Source organism: Somniosus microcephalus, chromosome 7 (assembly GCF_052327205.1).
Source record: "Somniosus microcephalus isolate GS21.2 chromosome 7, FLI_Smic_1.0, whole genome shotgun sequence".
NCBI classification, from domain to species: Eukaryota; Metazoa; Chordata; class Chondrichthyes; order Squaliformes; family Somniosidae; genus Somniosus; species Somniosus microcephalus.
This window is the reverse complement of record NC_140993.1, coordinates 116,850,612-116,874,002: the sequence shown is the minus strand read 5'-3', so window position 1 is coordinate 116,874,002 and position 23,391 is coordinate 116,850,612. Positions and strand designations below refer to the sequence as shown.

The window sequence follows — 23,391 nt, the reverse complement described above, 5'->3', positions numbered from 1 at the left end:
TCAGCCTAGTGAGCACCTGCTCCAAATTGGCAAGGTGCTCGTTGTCGTTTTCTCCTGTTATAAGGATGTCGTCTAGGTAGCATTGAGTCCCCGGAATCCCTTGCAGGACTTGCTCCATAGCTCTTTGCCAGATAGCTGGAGCTGATGCTATTCCAAAAACCAGTCGATTGTACTGGTACAGGCCTTTGTGTGTGTTTATTGTGAGATACTTTTTAGAGGTCTCCTCAACCTCCATCTGTAGATATGCCTGTGCCAAGTCAATTTTTGTGAAACGTTTCCCTCCGGATAGTGAGGCGAAAATATCTTCTATCCTCGGAAGAGGATACTGTACCGTGTGAAGGACCGGGTTTACAGTCACCTTGAAGTCCCCACAGATGCGAATTTTTTTCTGTTCCTCCAGAGTTATTTTTCAATGTTTTTTTCAATGACTGGAACGATGGGTGTTGCCCATTCGCTCCAATCTATTTTGGATAATACGCCTGCCTTTTCCAAATTCTTCAGCTCTGCCTCGACTGCCGGACGTATTGCGTATGGCACCGGTCTTGCCTTAAAATTTTTTGGAATTGCTGTATCTTCCACTTTTATTGAGGCGGTGATGCCTTTCAAGGTTCCTAGTTTCTCTTGAAACACTTCTTTGGCGTTGGCCAAGATGTCTTTTAATCGTTCAGGTATGAGGTCATCATTGTTTTTTTCCTTACTGGTCACCGTCAGTGCCTGAATGGAGTGCCAGTCTAAACGTATCTTCCTTATCCATTCACGTCCCAACAACGGTGGACCACCATCTTGTAGAATGTATAAATACAACTTTTGTATTTCTTTGCCGTTGTATACCACAGGCACCCTTATTTTTCCTTTGGGGTAGACTTTCTGCCCCGTATATGTTTTTAAGATAACGGATGTGTCTTTTAGAGGTATATGCGAAAATAGCCTCTCGTAATCTCGTCGATTTATTACGGTTAGAGCTGATCCTGTATCTAGCTCCATTTTAACTGGGGACCCTGCTATTGTGAGGGTAACCCAAATGGTTTGGTAATCCTCTTTGGCAAGTACATTATGTAATTTGAGACAGCTTAGTCTCTTGTTTCCGGAGTCGCTATCGCTATTCTGGTCTTCGGAGCTATTGTCCGTCATCATTTGTACCTTCCTGTACTTTTCTTTATTGACTTTTTGTTTTCTGTCAGTGGATTTATTTTGTCCAGATTGGCATACCCGTGCAATGTGTCCAATCTTACCACATTGCCTGCATGCTTTGCCCTTGAACCAGCAGTCCCTCTGGTTATGGGTGGATCTGCCGCAGCGATAACATCTTCCGAACTCCTGTGTCATTTTATGGGTGCCGAAGTCCTGTGTCTCTTGTTGTATCTCTGCAGCTCCTTTTGCTGCTGCTTCGTATGATACAGCCATACTGAAAGCTTTGTCCAATGTTAAATCTTTTTCAGAAAGCAGTCTTTTTTGTGTTCCTTCACTTGAGAGACCGCAAACAAATTTGTCTCGAAGATAATCCGATAGTCCTGCTCCGAATTGGCAGTACTTTGATAGCTTTCTTAATTCGGTTAGGTAATCAGCGTTACTTTCATTCTTGTGTTGATTTCTCTTGAAGAACTTGAATCGTTCCGCTATCAGCAGCGGTGTTGGGTTTAAATGCTCCTGCAGGGTATCAACAATTTCTTTAAAAGTCTTGTCCTTTGGTTTGGCTGGAGTGATTAAATTTCGTAACAGCCCGTATGTCTTCGCGCCCACTAAGTTCAGAAGTACTGAAGCTTTTTTTTCATCTGTTATTCCATTTGCAGTGCAATAAACCTCTACTCTTTCCACGTATGTGGTCCAATCTTCTATTTCGCCATCAAAAGCCTCAATATTACCAGATTTAGGCATTTCAGAAAAGATATGGCGCTTCCCGCGCTTTTTTTTTTCTCTGTAGCAACGATATGGCGCTTCCCGCGCTTTCCCGCCGCTGCTACCGATAACAACGCTGTTTTACTGTGGTTTCCGTTTATTCACTGTTGGAGACTCGTTCCCGACGGAGGTCTAAACGCTGACCTGCTTGCCGCGCCGGCCGTCTCTCGAGTGCACCCTCCCAGTCCGTTATTGCTTGCCTCCGATTTCGCTGCCTGTCTCAGCTGTAGAGCCCGCCGCTGGAGCTCCAGCCTGACGCCCAGGAAGGATTAGCGCAGTACCTGTCACCAGCTTGGCCAGCTGGTGAAACCGCAGTTTCTCTTACTTCCTTGAGTCTTCTGGACGCTGGAGGAATCGATGTCCTTGAGGTGCTGCCGAATTGCAGGTAAGTCCGTTTCCACTTCGTCGCCACTGTAGTGTCCGTGTGTAGATAAAGACACTGAAGACAGGAGTTGGTTCATAGGTATTTACTAAGCAAGTCTGGGGGGGGGGGGGGGGGGGGCGGGGTTTCTAAAGGATATACACAATACACAGGCTTATATAGCCCAAGTGGCAATTACCGGCATTACGCACACCTGGGGCTCTAAAGGCACATACACCACAATTGCTCTTAAAGACACATACACCACACCCACCTCTCTGACCAAGCTTTTATAGTCACCCTTTCTAGTCTCTCCTTCTTTGGCTCTATGTTTTTTATCTTCATGTCTCAAAATTCTTGGTAGGAATAATAGGGAGGTCACATCACTTGGAGGGTGCGAGTCTAGGTGGGGTAGAGGAACAAAGGGATCTCGGAGTACAAATACACAAATCACTAAAAGTTGCGAAATAGGTTAGCAAGGCCATAAAAAAGCAAACCAAGCACTAGGGTTTATTTCTAGAGGGATAGAATTGAAAAGTAGGAAGTTATGCTCAACCTGTATCGAACCTTGGTTAGACCACACTTAAGAGTACTGCGTACAGTTCAGGTCGCCATATTATGAAAAGGATACAGAGGCACTGGAGAAGGCGCTGAGAAGATTTACAAGGATGATGCCAGAAATGCGAGGGTATACATATCAGGAAAGGATGAACATGCTGGGTATCTTTTCTCTTGAAAAAATGCTGAGGGGTGACCTAATACAGGTCTTTAAAATTATGACATTTTTTAATAAGAGTGGATACAGAGAGAATGTTTCCACTTGTGGGGAAGAGCGTAACTAGAGGTCATCAATATAAGATAGTCACCAAGAAATCCAATAGGGAATTCAGAAGAAACTTCTTTACCCAAAGAGTGGTGAGATTGTGGAACTCGCTACCACAGGGAGTGGTTGAATCGAATAGTATAGATGCATTTAAGAGGAGGCTAGACAAGCATATGAGGGAAAAGGGAATAGAGGGTTACGCTGATAGATTTAGATGAGGAAAGACAGGAGGAGGCTCTTGTGGAGCATAAACGCCAGCATGGACTGGTTGGGCCGAATGGCCTGTTTCTGTGCCGTATATCCTATGTAAAGTACCTTGGCTTGGTTTTCTACCTTGATAGGTGCTATGTAAAAGGTGCTATATAAAAGGTGCTATATAAAACCAAGTTGTTGCTTCAAGTTTCAGTATGCAAAGTAGTCCAGAAAAAAGGCAAACCCAGCAGAGGTAAATTTTTCTAAGTACAATAATGGGCACCACAATCTGATAAAATTGTCTTACAAAATTAGGTTGACTAATTAATCCACAACTAACCACAGCATATGTGGTAACACTTTTAGGTTTTCAACCAAAAAATATTTTAATGATCATTTGTGCAGCCAAAGGAATTCAGCTCAAGCCACTTTGTGTCATTGCTTATCATCGTAAGGTTGTATCTGTCCAAGTTAAGATGTTCTTATTCTCAAAGGCATTTCTACACAAAGTAAGAATACGAAGGAATAGCGGACACATGATTTCACTGGCTTATCACTTCAAATACAATTGAAAAATCAGTCTCTCAAAAAAATCAGACTTATAGAAGTCTTGAAAATGAAATTGGAGTTTGAGCAGAAAGTAAAAAGCTACCTGCAAACCCAGGAGGCAAGTAAAACCAGGAAAAACTCAAAAGTATTCATATTACTACCAGTTCTCAATAGCCTATGACCAGGTGATCAATTGTAAAGCAAGCATTTTAAACAATCACAGTGTGCTGTTATCAAGTCTTTAAACCTTGCTCATTATACAGTACCTAAAATATTATGAAATACTAATAGGAGAAGACATCAAAGTAAGAAATAAGGTTTGCATTCATAATCAAGCAGTTCCATAAACAAGAGGATTTTTTTCTTGACACCTCATACACTTTTGTTTCATCGTTAAATGTTGCCATTGGGAGAGAATAATTAGCTCCTAGTCCTAACTATTAGGCTATCAGGCTGACAGTTTACTTTATTAAATATACATAAAATATTTTGAAGACACGCACAACTCGTTTCCAACCATAAGTTTTTAAATTTTAAGTCTCTCTCAAAAAGGTAAAACTTCAAATTTTATATTAAAATGTCATTAAAACAGATTTCTGAATCCAGGTAAAAGAATAACATTCTGATAGAAATCTTTATTATTTTTGCACTTACTTTCAAAAGTTTCCATTTGCGGTTTTCCCACGCAGCAACGCGCCGACCACAAATGCGCAAGGACATTCGTAAAGATTATTTTTTAAACATTTTAACAATTTGAAACCCAGTAAACGCGCAATTTATGACTTGGTCTTTGTATGCTGACGGTACCTAACGGGGTTGTTTGCATTTCCTCCTGAACACCTCCCTCCCTGTGCAGGGCACAGCTGTCAGGCGAGATGCGGCTGCGAGTAAACATCAGGCCGCAATTCTCCCGAGTGCTTCTGCCGCCCACCCACTGAATGACAAAGCAGCCTGGCCTAGAGATGGGAGCACTGGGCAGGTCGGGCAGGGCACACACACCCTGACTCCGGCCTTTAAACGGGAGGGTGATGGAGGGGGCGGGGGGAAACACTGCGGTCTATAAAACGATCAAACACCCTTAAATCGCGCGCTGACACACTGCACAGACTCCCCTGCATTTTACTTACTGTTTTTTGTTGTAAATCTCGCACCAGTGTTTGTCTAAGACACAGAAATCCTTTCAAAGAACGGGCTTAGTTGGGGTGGGGCCCCTTTATTTTTTTTGATGAATTGCTCTTAATTTTGGTAAATATACTGCGTTTAACTGGCTGCGGGGAGGGCAGATAATCAAGGAATAATCAAACCAAAATAGGTTTCTTCTCGTCCCACTTTCAAATATGTTATATGGGTTTCAAAAAAAAGACGAGCGAAATATTGCAGATGGTTAATATGTGAAGGTTTGGGGTGGTGGTGCTGGTGGTAGTAATGCTCCGCTCCTCTTCCTCTCCTCTCCTCAGAAGCCGGGTGCCGGCAGTGGTGACTGAGAGGAACAACAGGCGCCCGGTGCCGCGCCCACCACTCAGCGCTCAGGGAAGCCGCACGCTCACTCGCCCGCGCCGTTTCCATGGTGATTCTTCCATGGTGATTCTTCCCCGGCTCAGGATCCGCCGCGGATTCTCTCCCGCCTCACGTGCACCCATTCACTCGCGCGCCGCGCACCCGCCCGGGGAATGTGAGGAACGTCACGTGGCGCGCCCCTTCCCTGCTGCGCTGTGAGTGGGATGTGTGTGTTGCAGGATACGCTTAGCTCCAGCCTGTCTCTGGAGAAGAAGCTGCAACCATTAAACACCTGCCAACGCTTGTTTTTTTTGTTGTTGTTGTTGCATACGTGAAGATGTTACAAGAACAAAGAGCTATGTATTGTATATTGCGTATGCAACAGAATAAAAAATGCACCGTCTTATCGCAGAAACTATGAAATTGATCAGATAATTAAAGCATCATTTATCTAACAGTTAAACATTAAATATAGTTGTCTAAATATGATTAACCATCTGGTTTTATACCAGGGAGCCGTTTTGTTCAGACGATGAAATAGGGCAGCACCCATAACATCAATACCAAAGCAAAATACTGTGGCTGCTGGAAATCTGAAATAAAAACAAAATGCTGGGAATACTCAGCAGGTCAGGCAGCATCGGTGGAGAGAGAAACAAAGTAACGTTTTAGGTCGATGACCTTTCGTCAGAACGGATAAGGTTAGAGATGTAACAGGTTTTAAGCAAGTACTGAGGCGGGGAAGGGGAGGAAAAACAAAAGGAAGGTCTGTGATGGGGTGGAAGGCAGGAGAGATTAAATGACAAAAGGGACGATGGTGCAATGTGAAAGGAGATGGTAATGGAACAAGGAAAGAAACAAAAGATGGGTCTAGAGGTGTAAATGACAATAGCAGAATCATCAGCAGCAGCTGCCATCCGAAAAAATGGGGGCAGAGGTTATGATCTGAAATTGTTGAGCTCGATGTTGAATCTGGAAGGCTGTAAAAGAAAGATGAGATGCTGTTCCTCGAGCTTAGTTGAGCTCCATTGGAACACCGTGGAAGACTGAGAACAGAGTGGGCTGGAGAATTAAAATGACAGGCGATAACATGCTGTTTTTACTGAACTATATTTTTGTTCCATAATGGAATCATGTTTAACTCTTAGCAGCTATCTTCCCCTCACCCACATCGTGATTTAAATTGTCACCAACAACAATAGTTCCACCAGCAATCATAGTGGTTAAGGAGACCCAGGTTAACCAAGGGATCAGCATCATCTGAGTTCATTCCCATTTGGGTTGCCAACCCTCCAGGATTGTCCTAGAGTCTCCAGGAATTGAAGATTAATCTCCAGGACACTGCTGCAAGCAATCCTGAAGAAAAGTTATAGGGGCATTAAAAAAGTGTTTTTTTAAATTTTATTTGAACACTTTTGTTTATTAGTTATAAAAATATCAGAGATGGGTAAAAAAAGGCTGTTTGACTGACAGTCAAGAGTCATCCAATTGACTAACAAAGAGTCTGTTCGCTTTCTAAGTGGCGTAGTAAAGCGGGGCACTGGTAGGATGGACGTGTTGGGTGACCAGTGGCGAGAGTGTAGGGTGGTTAGAGGTCATGTGCTGAAACGACCCAGAATACATCCAACCAGAGCTGGCGACCCTAGTTCCTACCATGTCAATGGTACTGGGCACTGGCTCTGCATAGCCACTAATCAGTAGGAAACAGACATAAAATAAAGATTTATAGCACCTTTCACTACCTCAGGACGTCCCAAAGCATTTTACAGCCAATTAAATACTTTTGAAGTATAATCGCTGTTGTAATATAAGACCTCTAATAGGTCACCCCTCAGCCTTCTCTTTTCATCCTTTCCTGATAGGTATACCCTCGCATTTCTGGTATTATCCTTGTAAACCTTCTCTGCACCCTCTCCAGTGCCTCTATATCCTTTTTTATAATATGCCGACCAGAATTGTACGCAGTACTCCCAGTGTGGTCTAACCAAGGTTTGATAGAAGTTTAGCATCACTTCACAATTCTATCCCTCTAGAAACAGAAACATAGAAACATAGAAGATAGGAGCAGGAGTAGGCCATTCGGCCCTTCGAGCCTGCTCCGCCATTCAATGAGATCATGGCTGATCATCCAAATTCAATACCCTGTCCCTGCCTTCTCCCCATATCCCTTGATCCCTTTAGCCTTAAGAAATATATCCAACTCTTTCTTGAATATACTTAATGAACTGGCCTCCACCGCCCTCTGTGGCAGAGAATTCCTCAGGTTCACCACTCTCTGGGTGAAGAAATTCCTCCTCATCTCAGTCCTAAATGGCTTACTCCTTATCCTTAGACTATTACCCCTGGTTCTGGACTCCCCGGCCATCAGAAACATCCTTCCTGCATCTAGTCTGTCCAGGCCTGACAGAATTTTATAGGTTTTGATGAGATCCCCTCTCAATCTTCTAAACTCCAGTGAGTATAAGCCCAATCGACACAATCTCTCCTCATACGTCATTCCTGCCATCCCAGGTATCAGCCTGGTGAATCTTCGCTGCACTCCCTCCATGGCAAGAACGTCCTTCCTCAGGTAAGGCGACCAAAACTGCACACAATACTCAAGGTGTGGTCTCACCAAGGCCCTGTACAACTGCAACAAGATATCCTTGTTCTTGTACTCGAACCCTCTTGCTACAAAGACCAACACACCATTTGCCTTCTTAAACGCCTGCTGCACCTGCATGCTTACCTTCAGTGACTGGTGCACAAGAACACCCAGGTCTCTTTGCACTTCCCCTTCTCCCAATCTATTGCCATTCAAATAATAATGCATTATTATAGTGCATTTGCCATGTTTCTGCCCAATCACCCAACCTGTCCAAATCGTACTGGAGTTTCACGACATCCTCCTCACAGCATACCCTCCCACCCAGCTTTGTGTCGTCTGCAAATTTGGAGATATTACATCCAATTCCCTCGTCCAGATCATTAATATATATTGTGAACAGCTGGGGTCCTAGGACCAATCCTTGCGGTACCCCACTAGTCACTGCCTGCCACTCGGAAAATGACCCGTTTATTCCAACTCTTTGCTTTCTGTCCGCCAACCAGTTCTCTATCCAAGTCAATACCTTGCCCCCAATCCCATGTGCCTTAATTTTGCACGTTAATCGCTTATGCGGGACCTTATCGAAAGCCTTCCGAAAGTCCAAATACACCACATCCACTGGTTCTCCCTTAATAAACACTAGTGTTTGGTTTGCTTTTTTATGGCCTTGTTAACTTTTAGTGATTCACTATCAGTATTCACTACCGCGCCCCCCCCCCCCCCAATTTGGTGTCGTCCGCAAATTTAGAAATTGTGTTTTTGATTCCAAGGTCTAAATCATTAATATAAATTGTGAACAACAGTGGTCCCAGCACTGACCCTTGTGGAACACCACTTCCCACCTTCTGCCACTCTGACTAGCTACCCTTTACCCTATTCTCTGCTTTCTGTCTTGAAGCCAGCTAGCTATCCATTCTGCTACTTGTCCCCTGACTCTGCATTCCCTGACCTTATTCGTTAGTCTATTATGTGGTACCTTATCGAAGGGCTTTTGAAAATCTAGATAAATTACATCTACTGCATTACCCTTGTCTACTCTCTCTGATACCTCTTCAAAAATTCAATGAGGTTGGTCGATCAAGACTTTCCCTTTTCAAATCTATGCTGACTATTAATTATTATATTTTTGGGTTCTAGATATTCTTCTATTTACTCCTTTAGTAGGAATTCCATTATTTTTCCTACCACCGATATTAAGCTGACCGGTCTATAGTTCCCTGGACATGTTCTATCTCCCTTCTTAAATATAGGTATTATGTTAACTATCCGCCAGTCCTCTGGCACTACACCTTTTTCTAACAAATTACGAAGTACGTGTAGTAATGCCTCTACTCTCTCTCTTCCCTAGATTCTTTTAAAATGCGCGGATGTAATCCATCCGGACCAGGGGTTTTATCCTCTTTGAGTTTCATTAGTTTATTTAATATATCTCCTCGTTTTATTTTAAATGCAGTTATCTCATTACTAATCTCATTATCTGATGTCATCTCCGCCTGTTCTATCTCCCTGGTAAATATTGAAGCAAAGTAATTATTTAATATCTCTGCCATCTCTCTTTCGCTGCCTGTGGTATTATCCTGTCGATCCCTTAGTGGCCCTATTCCCATCCTGACCTTCCTTTTTTTATTTACATGCCTGTAAAATATTTTACTATTTTGTTTTATGTTCCTGATAATTTAATTTCATAGTTCCTCTTTGCCATCCTAATTGGGTTTTTTTTTACTTCTCTCCTAATCTCTTCATATTCTCCTTTATCATGCTCTCCCCGGCTATCCATGTACTTAATCAATGCCTCTTTCCTTACCCTCAACTTTTCTCTTGTGGCTTTATTCATCCACGGTGTCTTATTAGTGTTTAGCTTGTTCTTGTTTTTTAGCGGAATATATTTTCCTGGACTCTGTTGAACACCGTTTTAAATGTTTCCCATTGCTGTTCTACGTCATTGTTTGCCAATATTTTTGTCCATTTTATTTTCCCAAGTTCTATTCTCAGTCCCTCAAAATCAGCTTTACTCCAATCTATTAACCTCGTCTTTGTCATACTTACGTCTTTCTCAATTATTATCTTAAAGCATATTATATTATGGTCACTATTGCTTAGATGTTCCCCTACTTTTACTTCTCTTATCTGCTCTGGTTCATTCCCCATTACTAGATCCAATAGTGAATCCTCCCTTGTTGGGCTTTTTACATATTGGGTGAGAAAGGAGTCCTGTACACATTGTAGTAACTCCAGTTCCTTATCCCCTTTACCCACCTCTTCTGTCCAATTAACATCGGGGTAGTTGAAATCCCCCATGATTATTATTCTATGTTTTTTACTCATTTCCCTAATTTGTTTGCATATTTCTTCCTCCACCTCCCTTCCACTATTATGTGGTCTGTAGACTATCCCTATTAGTGTGATTGATCCTTTATTATCTTTTATCTCTGTCCACATGGATTCTATTTCTGTTTTGCTGATAGCTAGGTCACTTTTTTCTACTGCCATTAAGTTATCCCTAATAAGTACAGCTACTCCACCTCCCCCCTTTTTCCCTCTCTATCTTTTCTAAATATGTTATACCCTGCAATATTTAATTCCCAGTCCTGATTTTTCTGTAGCCATGTCTCAGTAATCCCTACTATGTCTGGTTCCTCGCAACACATGATTGCCTCCAGCTCCCCTGTTTTATTATGGACATTGTGTGCATTGCTGTACAGACAGATTAACTCATTTTAATAGCAGTTCCTCTCACTTTATTTTTAACCATCTTTTCAAACTCCTGTTCTATTACTCTATTTATTCCCTGGCCATCAATGTCCTCCCTTACTTAACTCTTTCTTATGCTCTTCTTTCCTGTTTTGTTTATATTTAGTCTGGTTTCATTTCTTGTAGATTCCTCCCCCCGTCTTACTAGTTTAAAGCCGTTGCCACCTCCCTATTTACCCTTTCCACTAGGACACGGGTCCCATCCCAGTTCAGGTGGAGCCTGTCCCATCGGTACAGCTTCTTCCAGTCCCAGTACTGGTGACTATTATGTCCGTGTATAATTAAGACACGGACTGCAGGAGTTGGTTATAACAGGTCTTTAATGAATGGAGGCAACCTGGAACTACTATGCAAATTACTACACAGGCTTATATACAGGGGTGGTCACTACTGGTATTGCAGTATACAGGGGCTGCAGAATATAGTTCCTTCTGCAAAGTACATACACTACAATTCCTCCCCTTTTAGCTAAACAGTACATAACATTCGATAAACAATGAAATAACATATTTACAATTACAGTTGCTAGATACATTAGTTGAAGTTAAGCAATTATAAGTTCAGTCTTTGAGGAGGCTTTCTGATTCTGTCTGGATAACGCCTCTTTGGGGTATCAGGTTCTTCTGGCAAAGTTGAGTCGGGATCAATGTCGTTGTTTGGTTCGTCTGCTTCCAATATCACCGATTCTGAGGTAGATGCCATTGGTACTTCGGTTTCATCGCCAGGTGTATCAGATCGTGGTGTGGAGTTGACGTTTCCTAGTGACTCTAGAATCTGGTCAGCATGGCGTCTTACAATGCTCTCTCCAACGTCCACAGTATACATTAGAGGCCCTTGCCATGTACAGATCGTTCCTGGCTGCCATTTCTCTGTGCGGTAGTCCCGGGCCAAAACTGGTTGACCTATCTTAAAACTCCTGGTCGGCCTTTCATTCATATTCTGAAACTGCCTGTTCTCCACATCTCTTCTGATGTTTGGCTTAACCAAATCCAAGCGGCATCATAGTCTTCGACTGAAGAACATCATGGCTGGAGTTTGGTTGGTAACCGCATGTGTCGCATTCCGGTAGGCAAACAAGAAGTTATCCACCTTGTGCTGTAGGGGTATATCTTCATTACACATTGCCTTGATAGCCTTCTTGAATGTTTGAACGAACCTCTCGGCCAATCCATTAGTGGCCGGATGATATGGGGCGGATGTGTAATGCTTAACACCATTGTTCTTTAAGAACCTCGGGAACTCTTCAGACACAAACTGTGGTCCATTGTCGGAGCAAATCTGTTCAGGCAGCCCATTCCTGGTGAATATGGTTCGTAAGACTGTGATAGTTTTTTCTGTGGTGGTTGAGGACATTTTTATTACCTCTGGCCACTTTGAATGTGCATCCACCGCAATTAAAAACATCGAGTCCATAAATGGACCAGCAAAATCAATGTGCACCCTTTGCCATGGAGGTGAGGGCCACTCCCATGGATGTAGAGGGGCTTGTGGTGGGGCGTTTTGGACCTTCTGGCATCCTGTACAGCCCTTGGTCATCTCTTCGATTTCTCTATCGATTCCCAGCCACCACACAAACACTCTGGCTAAGTTCTTCATTTTTACCCCTCCCAGATGACCCTCATGAAGCTCATTGAGCACTCTATCCTTCAATTTGGGTGGAATTACTACTCTGGATCCACACATCAAGGTTCCTCTGCACACTGACAACTGTTCTCTTCTCGGCGAGAATGCTGGCAGCAGTGGTTCGCCATGTGCTGGCCATCCCTTCACCGTTAAATCATAGACCCAGGAGAGTGTCGGATCATTTCGTGTTTCCTTTTCTATGTTTGCATTCGTCACCGGGAGACATTCGACTATGGTCGAGTGGAATATCTCCACTGGATCCACTGCAAGTTCTTCTTCCACCATCAGCAACGGTAGGCGCGACAATCCATCAGTATTCCCATGCTGTTTAGTTCCTTTGTACTCGATGTCATATTGGTGTGCCCCTAGGAAAAGGGACCACCTCTGTAGCCGTTGTGCTGTCATTATCGGTACGCCCTTCTGAGGGTTGAAAATGGAGACAAGAGGTTGATGATCAGTAAGTAGAGTAAATTTCTGACCGTGCAGGTAGTGATTGAACTTCTTTACCCCCCACACCAGGCTGAGGGCCTCTCTGTCAATCTGGGCGTAGTTACGCTCGGCTGAAGTTAACGAGCGTGACGCAAAAGCTATCGGCCTCTCTGAACCATCAAGGAGTTTATGTGACAGTACCACCCCAATGCCGTAGGGAGACGCATCACACGCCAGTCTTATCGGTAGTGATGGGTTGTAGTGAGCCAATACTTCTCTTGAAGTGATTAGGTCCTTACTCTTCTGAAAGGCCCGCTTACATTCATCGCTCCATTTCCATGCTACTCCCGTTTGTAGTAGGGCGTTCAGTGGGTGCAGAATTGTGGACAAATTCGGCAAAAACTTATGGTAGTAATTCACCAATCCGAGGAATGACCTCAGTTGCGACACATTTTCAGGCGCTGGAGCCTTAACTTCCGCTTCAATTTTGTCAGGGGACTTATGTAACCCCTCTTCATCAATCACGTGGCCACAATACGATATCTGTTTCTTAAAAAACTCGCACTTGGGGCGATTGGCCCGTAGCCCATGTTCCCGTAGTCCAGTGAGCACCTGCTCTAGGTTGGCAAGGTGTTCACTGTCATCTTCACCTGTCACTAGGATGTCGTCCAAGTAACACTGAGTCCCCGGAATTCCTTGCAGGACTTGTTCCATCGCTCTTTGCCATATTGCCGGAGCTGATGCTACTCCGAATACCAGTCGATTATACTGGTAAAGACCTTTGTGAGTGTTTATTGTGAGATACTTCCTAGAGGATTCTTCAACCTCCATCTGCAAATATGCTTGTGCTAGGTCAATTTTTTGTAAAACGCTTCCCTCCAGATAGTGAGGTGAAGATATCTTCTATCCTTGGAAGAGGATATTGTACTGTGTGAAGGACTGGGTTCACCGTCACCTTGAAGTCCCCACAGATGCGAACCTTCCTTGGCTCCTCAGACTTATTGTTTAATGTTTTCTTCATGACAGGAACGATGGGTGTCGCCCACTCACTCCAGTCTACCTTAGATAACACGCCTGCATTCTCCAGATTCTCCAGCTCTGCCTCGACGGCTGGGCGAATTGCATATGGTACCGGTCTTGCTTTGAAAAACTTGGGAATTGCATTCTCTTCTATTTTTATCGAGGCGGTTACGCCTTTAAGAGTTCCCAGTTCTTGTTGAAATACCTCTTTGGCGTTAGCTAAGATTGTTGACAATCGTCCAGGAGTGACGTCGTCATCCTTTTTACCAGCCACCGTCAGTGCCTGAATGGAGTGCCAGTCTAAACTTATCTTTCTGATCCATTCACATCCCAATAACGGTGGTCCACCATCTTGCAGTATGTACAGATACAATTTCTGTATTTCCTTGCCATTGTATTCGACAGGCACCCTTATTTTTCCTCTGGGGTATACTTTTTGCCCCGTATACGTCTTCAAGACAATGGATGTCTCTTTCAAGGGTATGTGTGAGAATAGCCACTCATAGTCTCATCGATTCATGACAGTTAGAGCTGATCCTGTATCCAATTCCATTTTGACTTGGGACCCTGCTATCATGAGGGTGACCCAAATAGTTCGGAGATCCTCTTTTGCGATTACGTTGTGAAGTTTGAGACAGCTTAGTCTCTTGTTCCCGGATTCACTATCGCTCATCTGGTCTTCGGAACTACTGTCCGTCATCTTTTGTACTTTCCTGTACGGTTCCTTAGTAGCCTTTTTGTTGTCATTGGTCTTCTTCCCAGACCTGCAAACTCGTGCAATGTGTCCCATCTTTCCGCATTGCCTGCATATTTTGTCCTTGGACCAGCAGTCCTTCTGGTCATGGGTTGTTCTGCCGCAGCGATAACATTTTGCAAACCCCCATGTCATTTCGTGGGTGCCGTATTCCTGTGGCTTTTGCTGTATTTCCGCAGCTTCCCTTGCTGCTGCTTCGTACGATACTGCCATGCTGAAAGCCTTATCTAGCGTCAGCTCTTTCTCTGAGAGTAACCTCTTCTGGGTTCCTTCACTCAGGAGTCCACAGACAAATTTGTCCCGTAAGGTATCTGCCAGTCCTGCTCCAAACTGGCAGTGCTTTGATAGCTTGCATAATTCCGTAAGGTAATCAGCATTGCTCTCATCTTTATGCTGATTTCTCCTGTGGAATTTAAATCTTTCTGCTATCAGCAGCGGTGTAGGATTTAGGTGTTCCTGTAGGATAGCAACAATTTCATTAAAACTCTTCGCCTTCAGTTTGGCTGGAGTAATCAGGTCCCGCAATAGGCCGTACGTTCTTGCGCCCATTAAGTTTAGCAGTACCGATGCCTTTTTCTCATCGGCTACTTCGTTTGCCTCGCAATATACCTCGACACTTTCCACATACGTGGTCCAGTCTTCTATTGCATTATCGAAGGCAGTGATATTGCCAGTCTTCGGCATCTTGGAAATCTAAGATGGCGCCTCCCGCGCTTTGCCTTCTTCCCCGATTTAACAAAATGGCGCCTCTCGCGCTTTGCCTTCATCCCCGCTGGATTAAGATGGCGCCTCCCGCGCTTTCTGTCTTCTCCGCTGTTGCTAGCGCTGTTGCTGGTGTTTTATGCCTTGATGGCGACGCCCTATGGTCTTCGCGCACTTCCCCCTGCGCTGCTGCTAACGCTGCTCTCCGCGGTTCCCGTGGCAAACTGCAGCTCCTCGCGGCTTTCTGCGCGTTTAATTTTTATTATTTCCTCGTCGTTGGAACAACCCTGCGGGACACTTGCCTCCCTCTTCTCGGGTCTGTACGCTGCCCGGCTTCGTAGCACCGGCCGCGCCCTGTGTGCTCCACCCTCTCTCTCTCTCCTCTTCCCGACAACGCTGCTCGGCCCCGTTGCAAGCCACCCGCTCGAGCTCTAGACCGCTGCTGCCCAGGAAGGATCAGTGTACTACCTGCCACCAGCCCGATTAGCTGAAGCACCATCGACAGGATAACCAAGCCCCGCTCTCGACTGCCTCTCCTGCAAATCTTCAACTCCGCTGACTCAGAGGCGGATGCCCACGGTCGACGCCCGTTTCTTCTGTTTCTTTCTTTCTTCTGGCCTCGACCTCTGATAACTTCGCTTCAGGGATGGATCCCCATGAGGTGGTGCAGACTGTAGGTAAGTTCGTATCTGCTCGTCGCCAGTATTATGTCCGTGTATAATTAAGACACGGACTGCAGGAGTTGGTTATAACAGGTCTTTACTGAATGGAGGCAACCTGGAACTACTATGCAAATGTTACTACACAGGCTTATATACAGGGGTGGTCACTACTGGTACTGCAGTATATAGGGGCTGCAGAATATAGTTCCTTCTGCAAAGTACATACACTACAGTGACAGTGTCCCATGAAAAGGAACCCCTCTTTCCCACACCTTCCTTTAGCCATGTGTTAATTCTCCTGATCTGCCAAATTGCACGTGGATCGGACAATAATCCAGAGATTAATACCCTCGAGGTCCTGCTTTTTAATTTAGCTCCTAACTCCTGATACTCCTTCAGCAGGATCTATTAAAAAAAATCTGACAGATACAGACCTTATTCCCTCATTGTATCAAAATCTGCCTGCAAACTATTTTTTTCATCTAAGGTTCTTACACCTGCACATTTTTGTGTCATCTGCAAACCTGCAGATTGTCCCTCCAATGCCTTCATCTAGATCATTAATAAAGATGGTGAAGAGCAACAATCCTAACACTGATCTGTGTGGGACTGTGCCACATCTCCGCCCATAACACGTTGCCCAACAACTTCAGGCATGCAAGATGCTGAAAATAGGCGAGAGCTTCATTAAAATACTAGATTTAAATTTAAATATAGGCAAATGAAAGCACATGTAATTTCCTGTCTTTGCTGCTGTGATTGTATTGTGTCTTAATCACGCCAATATAAAGTGGGCGTCTGGGATTGCTAGGTTCTGCAATGACAGCACTGAAGATTTTAAGCTGTACTTTTAAGTTTTTGTTGCCCAATTTCTGAGCCTGTGGTATAAGTATATTTTTGGTGGCTTACTTTTTTTAGTACCACTTTGTTAGGATTCACTTTATGGCAAGAGTTTTTGCAGTGCCAATTTTTGGTGGCATTTCAACTGATAGCATGGGTTGTCATTTGGAGAACAAAGAGGTGTAAAAGAGACATTGATGGCAGCGGACGATTCACTAGAGGCGTATCCTGCACCAACTCTCGTCTCATATATATGAAAAAAGGTGTGCTTATCTGAGGAACTCTGTCTCCATAAGCAGCACTTTATAACTGTGGAACTGTATTTTCATAAGGCACTTCACAAGGGTTGTGACTGAGCTGTGCCACTTGCTGCAAAACTCCATGATAGGCATGGCACTGCCAGGGTTACAGCCCTCAATTTTTATGCTTTGGATTCTCCAGGAGGGACAGAGAGGATATCAGTCACAATAGTATATAAAACACGTAACTGGTATGCTGTTTGCAAGAGTAAACCAGTGAATATCATTCACCATAGACAAGCAACAGCATTTTTTCCAGATGACAGAATTTACACATCCAGGGGTTAATTAAAAGCACTCATGGGTGACTGCCCATAATTCAGCCATCTACATCAACCACAAGACCTACTATTCCCAGAACAAGCAGTTCATTTGTGACCATCAGCACAGAATAATAGCTTTGGGGTTTTTGATAATTTTTCTTTTGCGCAGTGGATTTGGGAGTGAGCTATGTTTAAGTGTTATTTTTCTTTAAACTCACACCAAAGGGTGGGGGGAAGGGAGAGGAGAGAGAGAGAGAGAGAGAGAGAGAGAGCGATAGCTGGTTTTATTTACAGGCCTACTGATAAATCACTGATCGGGGAAGGAATCAAAGGGACAGCCCTCTAACTGGCTGGGTACACGGAGTAAAAAACACTGGATAGGTTGAGGAGGAGATGATTAGGAAGTTCAAAGTGTGGCTGCAGGGCTTGTGCAGGAGGGAAAGATTCACATTTTTGGGGCACTGGAGCGATTTCTGGAATAAAGAATGGGATGGCCTTCACCTGAACCAAAACATCACCAATGTTCTTGCAATGGGAGAGGATTTAAACAAATATGGCAGGGGTAGAAGAAAGTCTAGGTTTGAGACTAGAGAGGGAGAGCAGGATTAATAAAGCTGTTGGAGAGGAGATGAATAAGTAAAGATATAGTAAAATATTAGTCAATATCATTGTTGTTTGTAGTCTTAGTTTGGAGAGTTTCAAAGAGCATACCAATATCCTGACTGATGTTTATGTAAAGTTTTCTGGTTTGTCCACTAGCTATACGTTTAGAAAACTTACAATCATACAATTGACAACATTACCAAAACGGAGAACAAGACACAAGTTGCAAAGGAAGAAATGTAGGATGAACCCTACCTGCCAGCCTTTTAAAAAATTCTCTCTTTAATGAAGAAATATTCCATTCCAAAATACAGACACACAGTTAAATACTTGAACAATCTCAAAACATGGCAAGTCCCCAGCTCGTTCCAACACATGTACGTATGGATACAATACTTAACAATACAAAACATAGATCAGTAGTTTTATTACATTAACAGTGTATTACATTGAGCCTTTAGTGCTTCCAAAGTTACTGCTCCTCCTTTTGGAGACATTAAGTATATTAGTTGTTGTAGTAAGTTCATACATGGTGTAGTCATACATTTTTGGTGGAAATTAAATGTCCATTATTTTGGACACAGTAAGAAAATGGTTGTTATTCACAGCCATTTTGCTGAATTTATCCATTCTAAATTCAGCAACACAGACTTTAATTATATACAGTATGTGTCTACATTAATGAACCTTTGTAGCTGGGAAAAGTCAATCAAAATAAATAAAAGATATAGGACTGTGCAACGAAACTAGACAATTTATCACTTCATGCACTAACAGAGTACAGATTGTTTCACAGTGAAGGCCACAGTCTTGTGCAGGTTAACTCTGAAACATGCCAAGCCTCTCTCTTATAACACTTTAAACCTTATCTGAAATCTTCCAGCATTCACGTGTTTCTCTTTTTATCTGTAATGTACATCCATTCTCTTTAGATAAACTATTAGACTTCAATCAATAATTATTAACATATTTCTCTTCGGATTTTACTCTGATTATATCAATTAAATCACACCAATTTCTAATGTTATTTTACTGTCAAAATATCTACACGCTTTCAAGGTAAATATTTGTGTGGTTACCACGTAAGAATTTTAGATCTTTTTTAGCAATTCTTCAGCTATCAATAATACATATGTTGTGCGAGGTTTACAGATTATTCAGCATGTCACTGTCGTGTCATTATCAAACCTTTTTATTTAACTATACTGTACCTAAAAAGTAATAAACGGTAAACTTACATGTGACATCTTTTATAGAAAGCTTCTATAACAGAATTTTTAGTAAATTATAGGCAGGAATAACTATTACAAAAAAGATCAGTCCGTAGATCAATTCAGCTTTTTGTAAGAATAGTTTCTGTGAGAACTCACATGGAGTTGAATCAGCTGTTTTGTACTGACCATTAATACTTTAAATTAAGTAGTACTTTGGAGGACCGTGTCTGCAACCATTAGCATGTGTTACCTGTGGATTAATCAGATTGAAGCCACAAAACCTCTCGAACCCTGACTTCTCACTTGCTGCTTCCTTTACAACATTTGCAATTTTCTATAGATTATTTAATAAAACTATTCTTTCCTCACAATATGCACACTACACAGATGGCCAACTAAGGTAATACACATTTCAAACATAAAAAATTCCAATTCACATCAAGTAATAATGTGTATATACCAGTATGTCCAAGCTGAAGGCCTCAAAATTATAGAAACAGAAAACAAACAAAAATATAGTTTACTTTTTTAAGTTAGCAATGGACATGCTTGTTTAAAATATTGCTTAACCCATTGTATTAATCACAAAAAAAATGAATTAAATGATCTAAGTTCAACTTTGTTACTGTATTTGTTTTTGGCACCTACGTTCAAAATACGAGAACAGAATTAGCTAAGTGTCCTTGACACAGTTCACAGTTCTTATATGTTACAGATCTGTGCATTTTATTAAAAAATGCTGAGAATTAGTAGTTTATGGGTAGTTATAATTTTGAATAAATACTCATATGTAGTGCCTTAATATCTGATTTTTAAGTGCATTTCACCAAAATAGTAGGTTTATCACAGTTGAAAAAATATGTAACTGTTTTGTCAAAGTACTGCACAGTTCACCTAGAAACCAAAACGTAAAGTGTATCAATATTAGAAGTGTAAACAGAATATATTGATCACAAATGTGAAGAACTATCTTTTTTAATATTAATACTGCCATCTCTTGAAATAGCAACACCAAACATGTTCAGCTTGGTGATAACTGCAGTTGTGTTCTCCTGAATTCTGTTCTCAGATGAGCCATATAAAGAAGATGCTGATAAACCCAGCTTTTAGTAAAAGAAATGTTTGTCAACACATCTAACTAGAAACTTTTAAAATGGCTGTGCTATAGTCAGCACACTACTTATAAAATTCTTATTTTGTCATAAGACGCTTCATATGTTCATTCCATTCTTCAGTGAAGCCAGAAGTTAGACCTTCTTCATCATCTGTCCGTATGCAGCTTTCATCATCGTCAGTTCTCACGTAACTCTCATCATCAGTTTGACTGTAATTAGCCTGATGAGTGGACAAAATGGTTAAATTATATATAGGGCAAGAATAAAATTGGACAGTCAGCTTCAAAAAGCAATTAGAATTTTTGAAAGGAAAAACTCACAAATTAACATTTGAAAAATTTGCTAAAACAGTAATTTAAACAAAAGCCCTAAACAACAGCTCATTAATTATTTGGGGAAAAGCAATCACAGCATTCTACTTTAAAAGGTCAGTACCAGACTAAAAACAATACAATAAAAACAACATTTGCATAACGCAGTCTGAGAAAGTAGTTATTTAATGACACTGCACAGGAGATCTTATTGTGAATATAATTTAATTTTTGCACAGTATGTTCATTCCTACTCTTTCTTCTTACATCCCACTTCCCCCTCAGCCCACAATCTTTTCTCACTTTCAAGTTACTCATGCTATATGCATGTATTTCTGCCTTCCTGTTCCCCATCCCCTCACCATAACCTGACTCTTGTGCCTTTCTGCTTTCAGATAATGAGCAAGCACCTGAGGAGCCTGTCCCTGAGGGCACTGCAGTGAGCGAGGGGGGAGAAGAGGAGAAGGAGGAGGAAGAAGACACCGCGTCATTGCATCTGTCACTTGCAGACACCAGCTCAGATACTGGCACTACACGTTCTTTAGAGGCTAGTATAGTAGCGGGATTTGCACAGGGTGAGGCACCGGGCACGAGTGGGCTGCAGCAAGGCCAGGGGGAAAGGGTAGCTCAGGGACCAGCGAGTTCGCACGCGAGTTCTGCTGCACAGGACTCAGATGAGGACCTTGATGGGGAGGCCTTTATAAGGGTGACGGGTGACGTAAGAAAACTACTAGGCACTCGGTCGAAGTATTAAACAAGGCTTTAATCAACTGTTTTTCAACATGGAGATCTAGTTGTGTCCTTCACTAGTTCCTGTTAAAGAATGTCCTGAGCAAGCTGGGCCCATGCCCGAGTATTTATACTCTCCCTGGACAGCGCCACCAGCAGGCCGCCCAGTATTATTTCATAAGTCATTTCCACATGAATGACAAGATTCATGTCAATGGGCATGCACACCGAAATGATTGGTGCAATGGCAAGGCTGCCAGAGAGCCTCTCGGCAATGGCAAGGAGCATGGAGAAGTCCGCCTCCAACATTGCACAAGGCTCTGTGCAGAGCATGGAGCCCATCATTTCTAGTCTGCAAATGATGGTACATTCCCAGAGAGACCGTGGCGACCCAGACGTGATTGCGTGCAGGATGAGCGATGTCGTAGCTTCCATTGCAGCACAGGCAGAAGTGACCCAACCTCTTAGTGCTGCAGCGGAGGCTCAGACTGCACTCATGCAGTCTCTGCTTGGTGGCATCCACTCTCTGGCTGCTCTCATGTAGTCTCAGCGTGATGCCACCCAAGCTCTGACTGCTGCCATCATGGCTGGGTCTACCATCGTCAACTGGGGCTTTCACGGTGTCGCAGCAGGCCAGCAACCTGTGCTCCAACAGATTGCTAGGAATGCTGAGGTGCCGCCCGGGGGGAGTGGCAGTGGGTCACTGGGCAGGAACCTACTGTCCTCTCTCAGGATGAGAGCGTTCCTACTCCCACCACTGCCACTCTGCCATTGCCCTTGCCGCTGCCCGTCATTCAGCCAGCCCAGACTGCTGCCGCACATGCCGAGGTGGCGCAGTCTACAACCGGGCCTTCTAGGTCCAGAGCTGGTCGAGGTCGTCCTGCAAGGCCATCTGAAGACTCCCGCACGGAAACTCAGCAGCCTTCCACCAGCCATGCTCCAGCCACTGGGGGCGCACTGCGTAGAAGCACTAGAGTAGAAAAAGGCACATGGACAGGTACTAAGGGATTGCACAAGGGTGATTAGTTAATAGTGTTGATGTTATATGTGTGATATGTGTATCGATAAATTTATTAATTTTGTTTGGAATCTTTTGTGGTGTCTCTCATTTCAGCTTTGCACCTAGGAGGGTGCTGTGATATGGCTTGCGACAGGGATGGTATGATGGGGATGTGGTGAGCAACGGGGATCTGGGGTTTCATTCATTTGAATCGGAGTCTGATGAGCCAGTCACGGACCGCCCGTCCGGAAGGCCGATTGTCTGGCTGCCTCCTCCCTCCCTCTTGCTCCTCTCCCTCCTTGTCCTGGTCCTCCTCTCCCTCATCCTCCTCCTGAGGTGGTCCCGCAATCCCTGGTGGTAAGGGCTGTGCCCTAGTGATGGCCACATTGTGGAGCATGCAGCAAACCATCACGAAATGGGACACCCGCTCTGGCGAGTACTGGAGGGCTCCTCCCGAGTGGTCAAGGTAGCGGAACCGTTGCTTCAGTAAGCCGATGGCCAGCTCGATGATGTTCCCGGTGGCAGCATGGCTCTCATTATATGAGTGCTGGGCACGAGTGTTGGGGTTGCATAGGGGAGTCATGAGCCAGGTGTACAGCGGATAGCCCTCGTCTCTGAGCAGCCACCCTTGAGCTTGATGTGGTGGCTGGAAAATTGCTGGCACACCAGTCTGGCGCAGGATGAAGGCATCATGGTTGCTGCCAGGATAGTGGGCACTGACATTGAGGATTCGCTGTGTGTGGTCGCACACCAACTGCACATTAAGTGAGTGGTAGGCTTTGTGGTTACGGAAGATCTCAGGACTGTTATGCGGTGATGTTTAGCTATGTCGCCTGCTGCAGACTGGAAGGATGCACTGGCGAAGAAATTGAGGGCCATGGTCACCTTGACTGCCACTGGGAGAGCTGTGGTCACCCTAGTCTGAAGCTGGAGGTCTAGTTGCAGGAGGCGGCAGAGTTCTGAGACCACCTCCTTGGTGAAGTGAAGCCTCCTAATACACTGCTCCTTGTTTAATTGAAGGTAGGAGAAGTGCTGTTGGAAGACTCTTGGAGGGTAAGGGCTCCTGTTGAGAGCCCTGATGGCTCTCCTCCTCCCTTTGCGCTCATGCTCCTGTCTTTCTCGCTGCCTTCACTCTGCTGTAGATCCTGGAGGGCGAGGTCAACTGCAGTAG

The 23,391-nt window shown here is 43.7% G+C and overlaps 2 protein-coding genes across 14 annotated transcripts in view; both read right to left on the bottom strand.

Annotated features, from left to right (window-relative positions):
• The window catches only part of mapre2 (microtubule-associated protein, RP/EB family, member 2), a 204,524-nt gene extending 199,087 nt beyond the window's left edge, over window positions 1–5,437 (bottom strand). The window contains exon 1 of one of the 2 annotated variants that reach the window (XM_085992876.1): window positions 4,949–5,437. The gene's annotated coding sequence lies outside the window, so the exon portion shown is untranslated. Of the gene's footprint in view, window positions 1–4,475; window positions 4,728–4,948 lie in introns of those variants that run through there. The other variant, XM_085992878.1, reaches the window with a different exon arrangement.
• A 12,678-nt stretch (window positions 5,438–18,115) lies between these two features.
• dtna (dystrobrevin, alpha) overlaps window positions 18,116–23,391 on the bottom strand; it is a 364,320-nt gene continuing 359,044 nt past the window's right edge. For 6 of the 12 annotated variants that reach the window (XM_085992861.1, XM_085992862.1, XM_085992864.1 and 3 more), the window contains one exon: window positions 18,116–20,400. In XM_085992861.1, the coding sequence (XP_085848987.1) occupies window positions 20,257–20,400 (144 nt within the window). In that variant the 3' untranslated portion in view covers window positions 18,116–20,256. The remainder of the gene's footprint in view (window positions 20,401–23,391) is intronic. The other 6 variants (XM_085992866.1, XM_085992867.1, XM_085992868.1 and 3 more) reach the window with 1 other exon arrangement.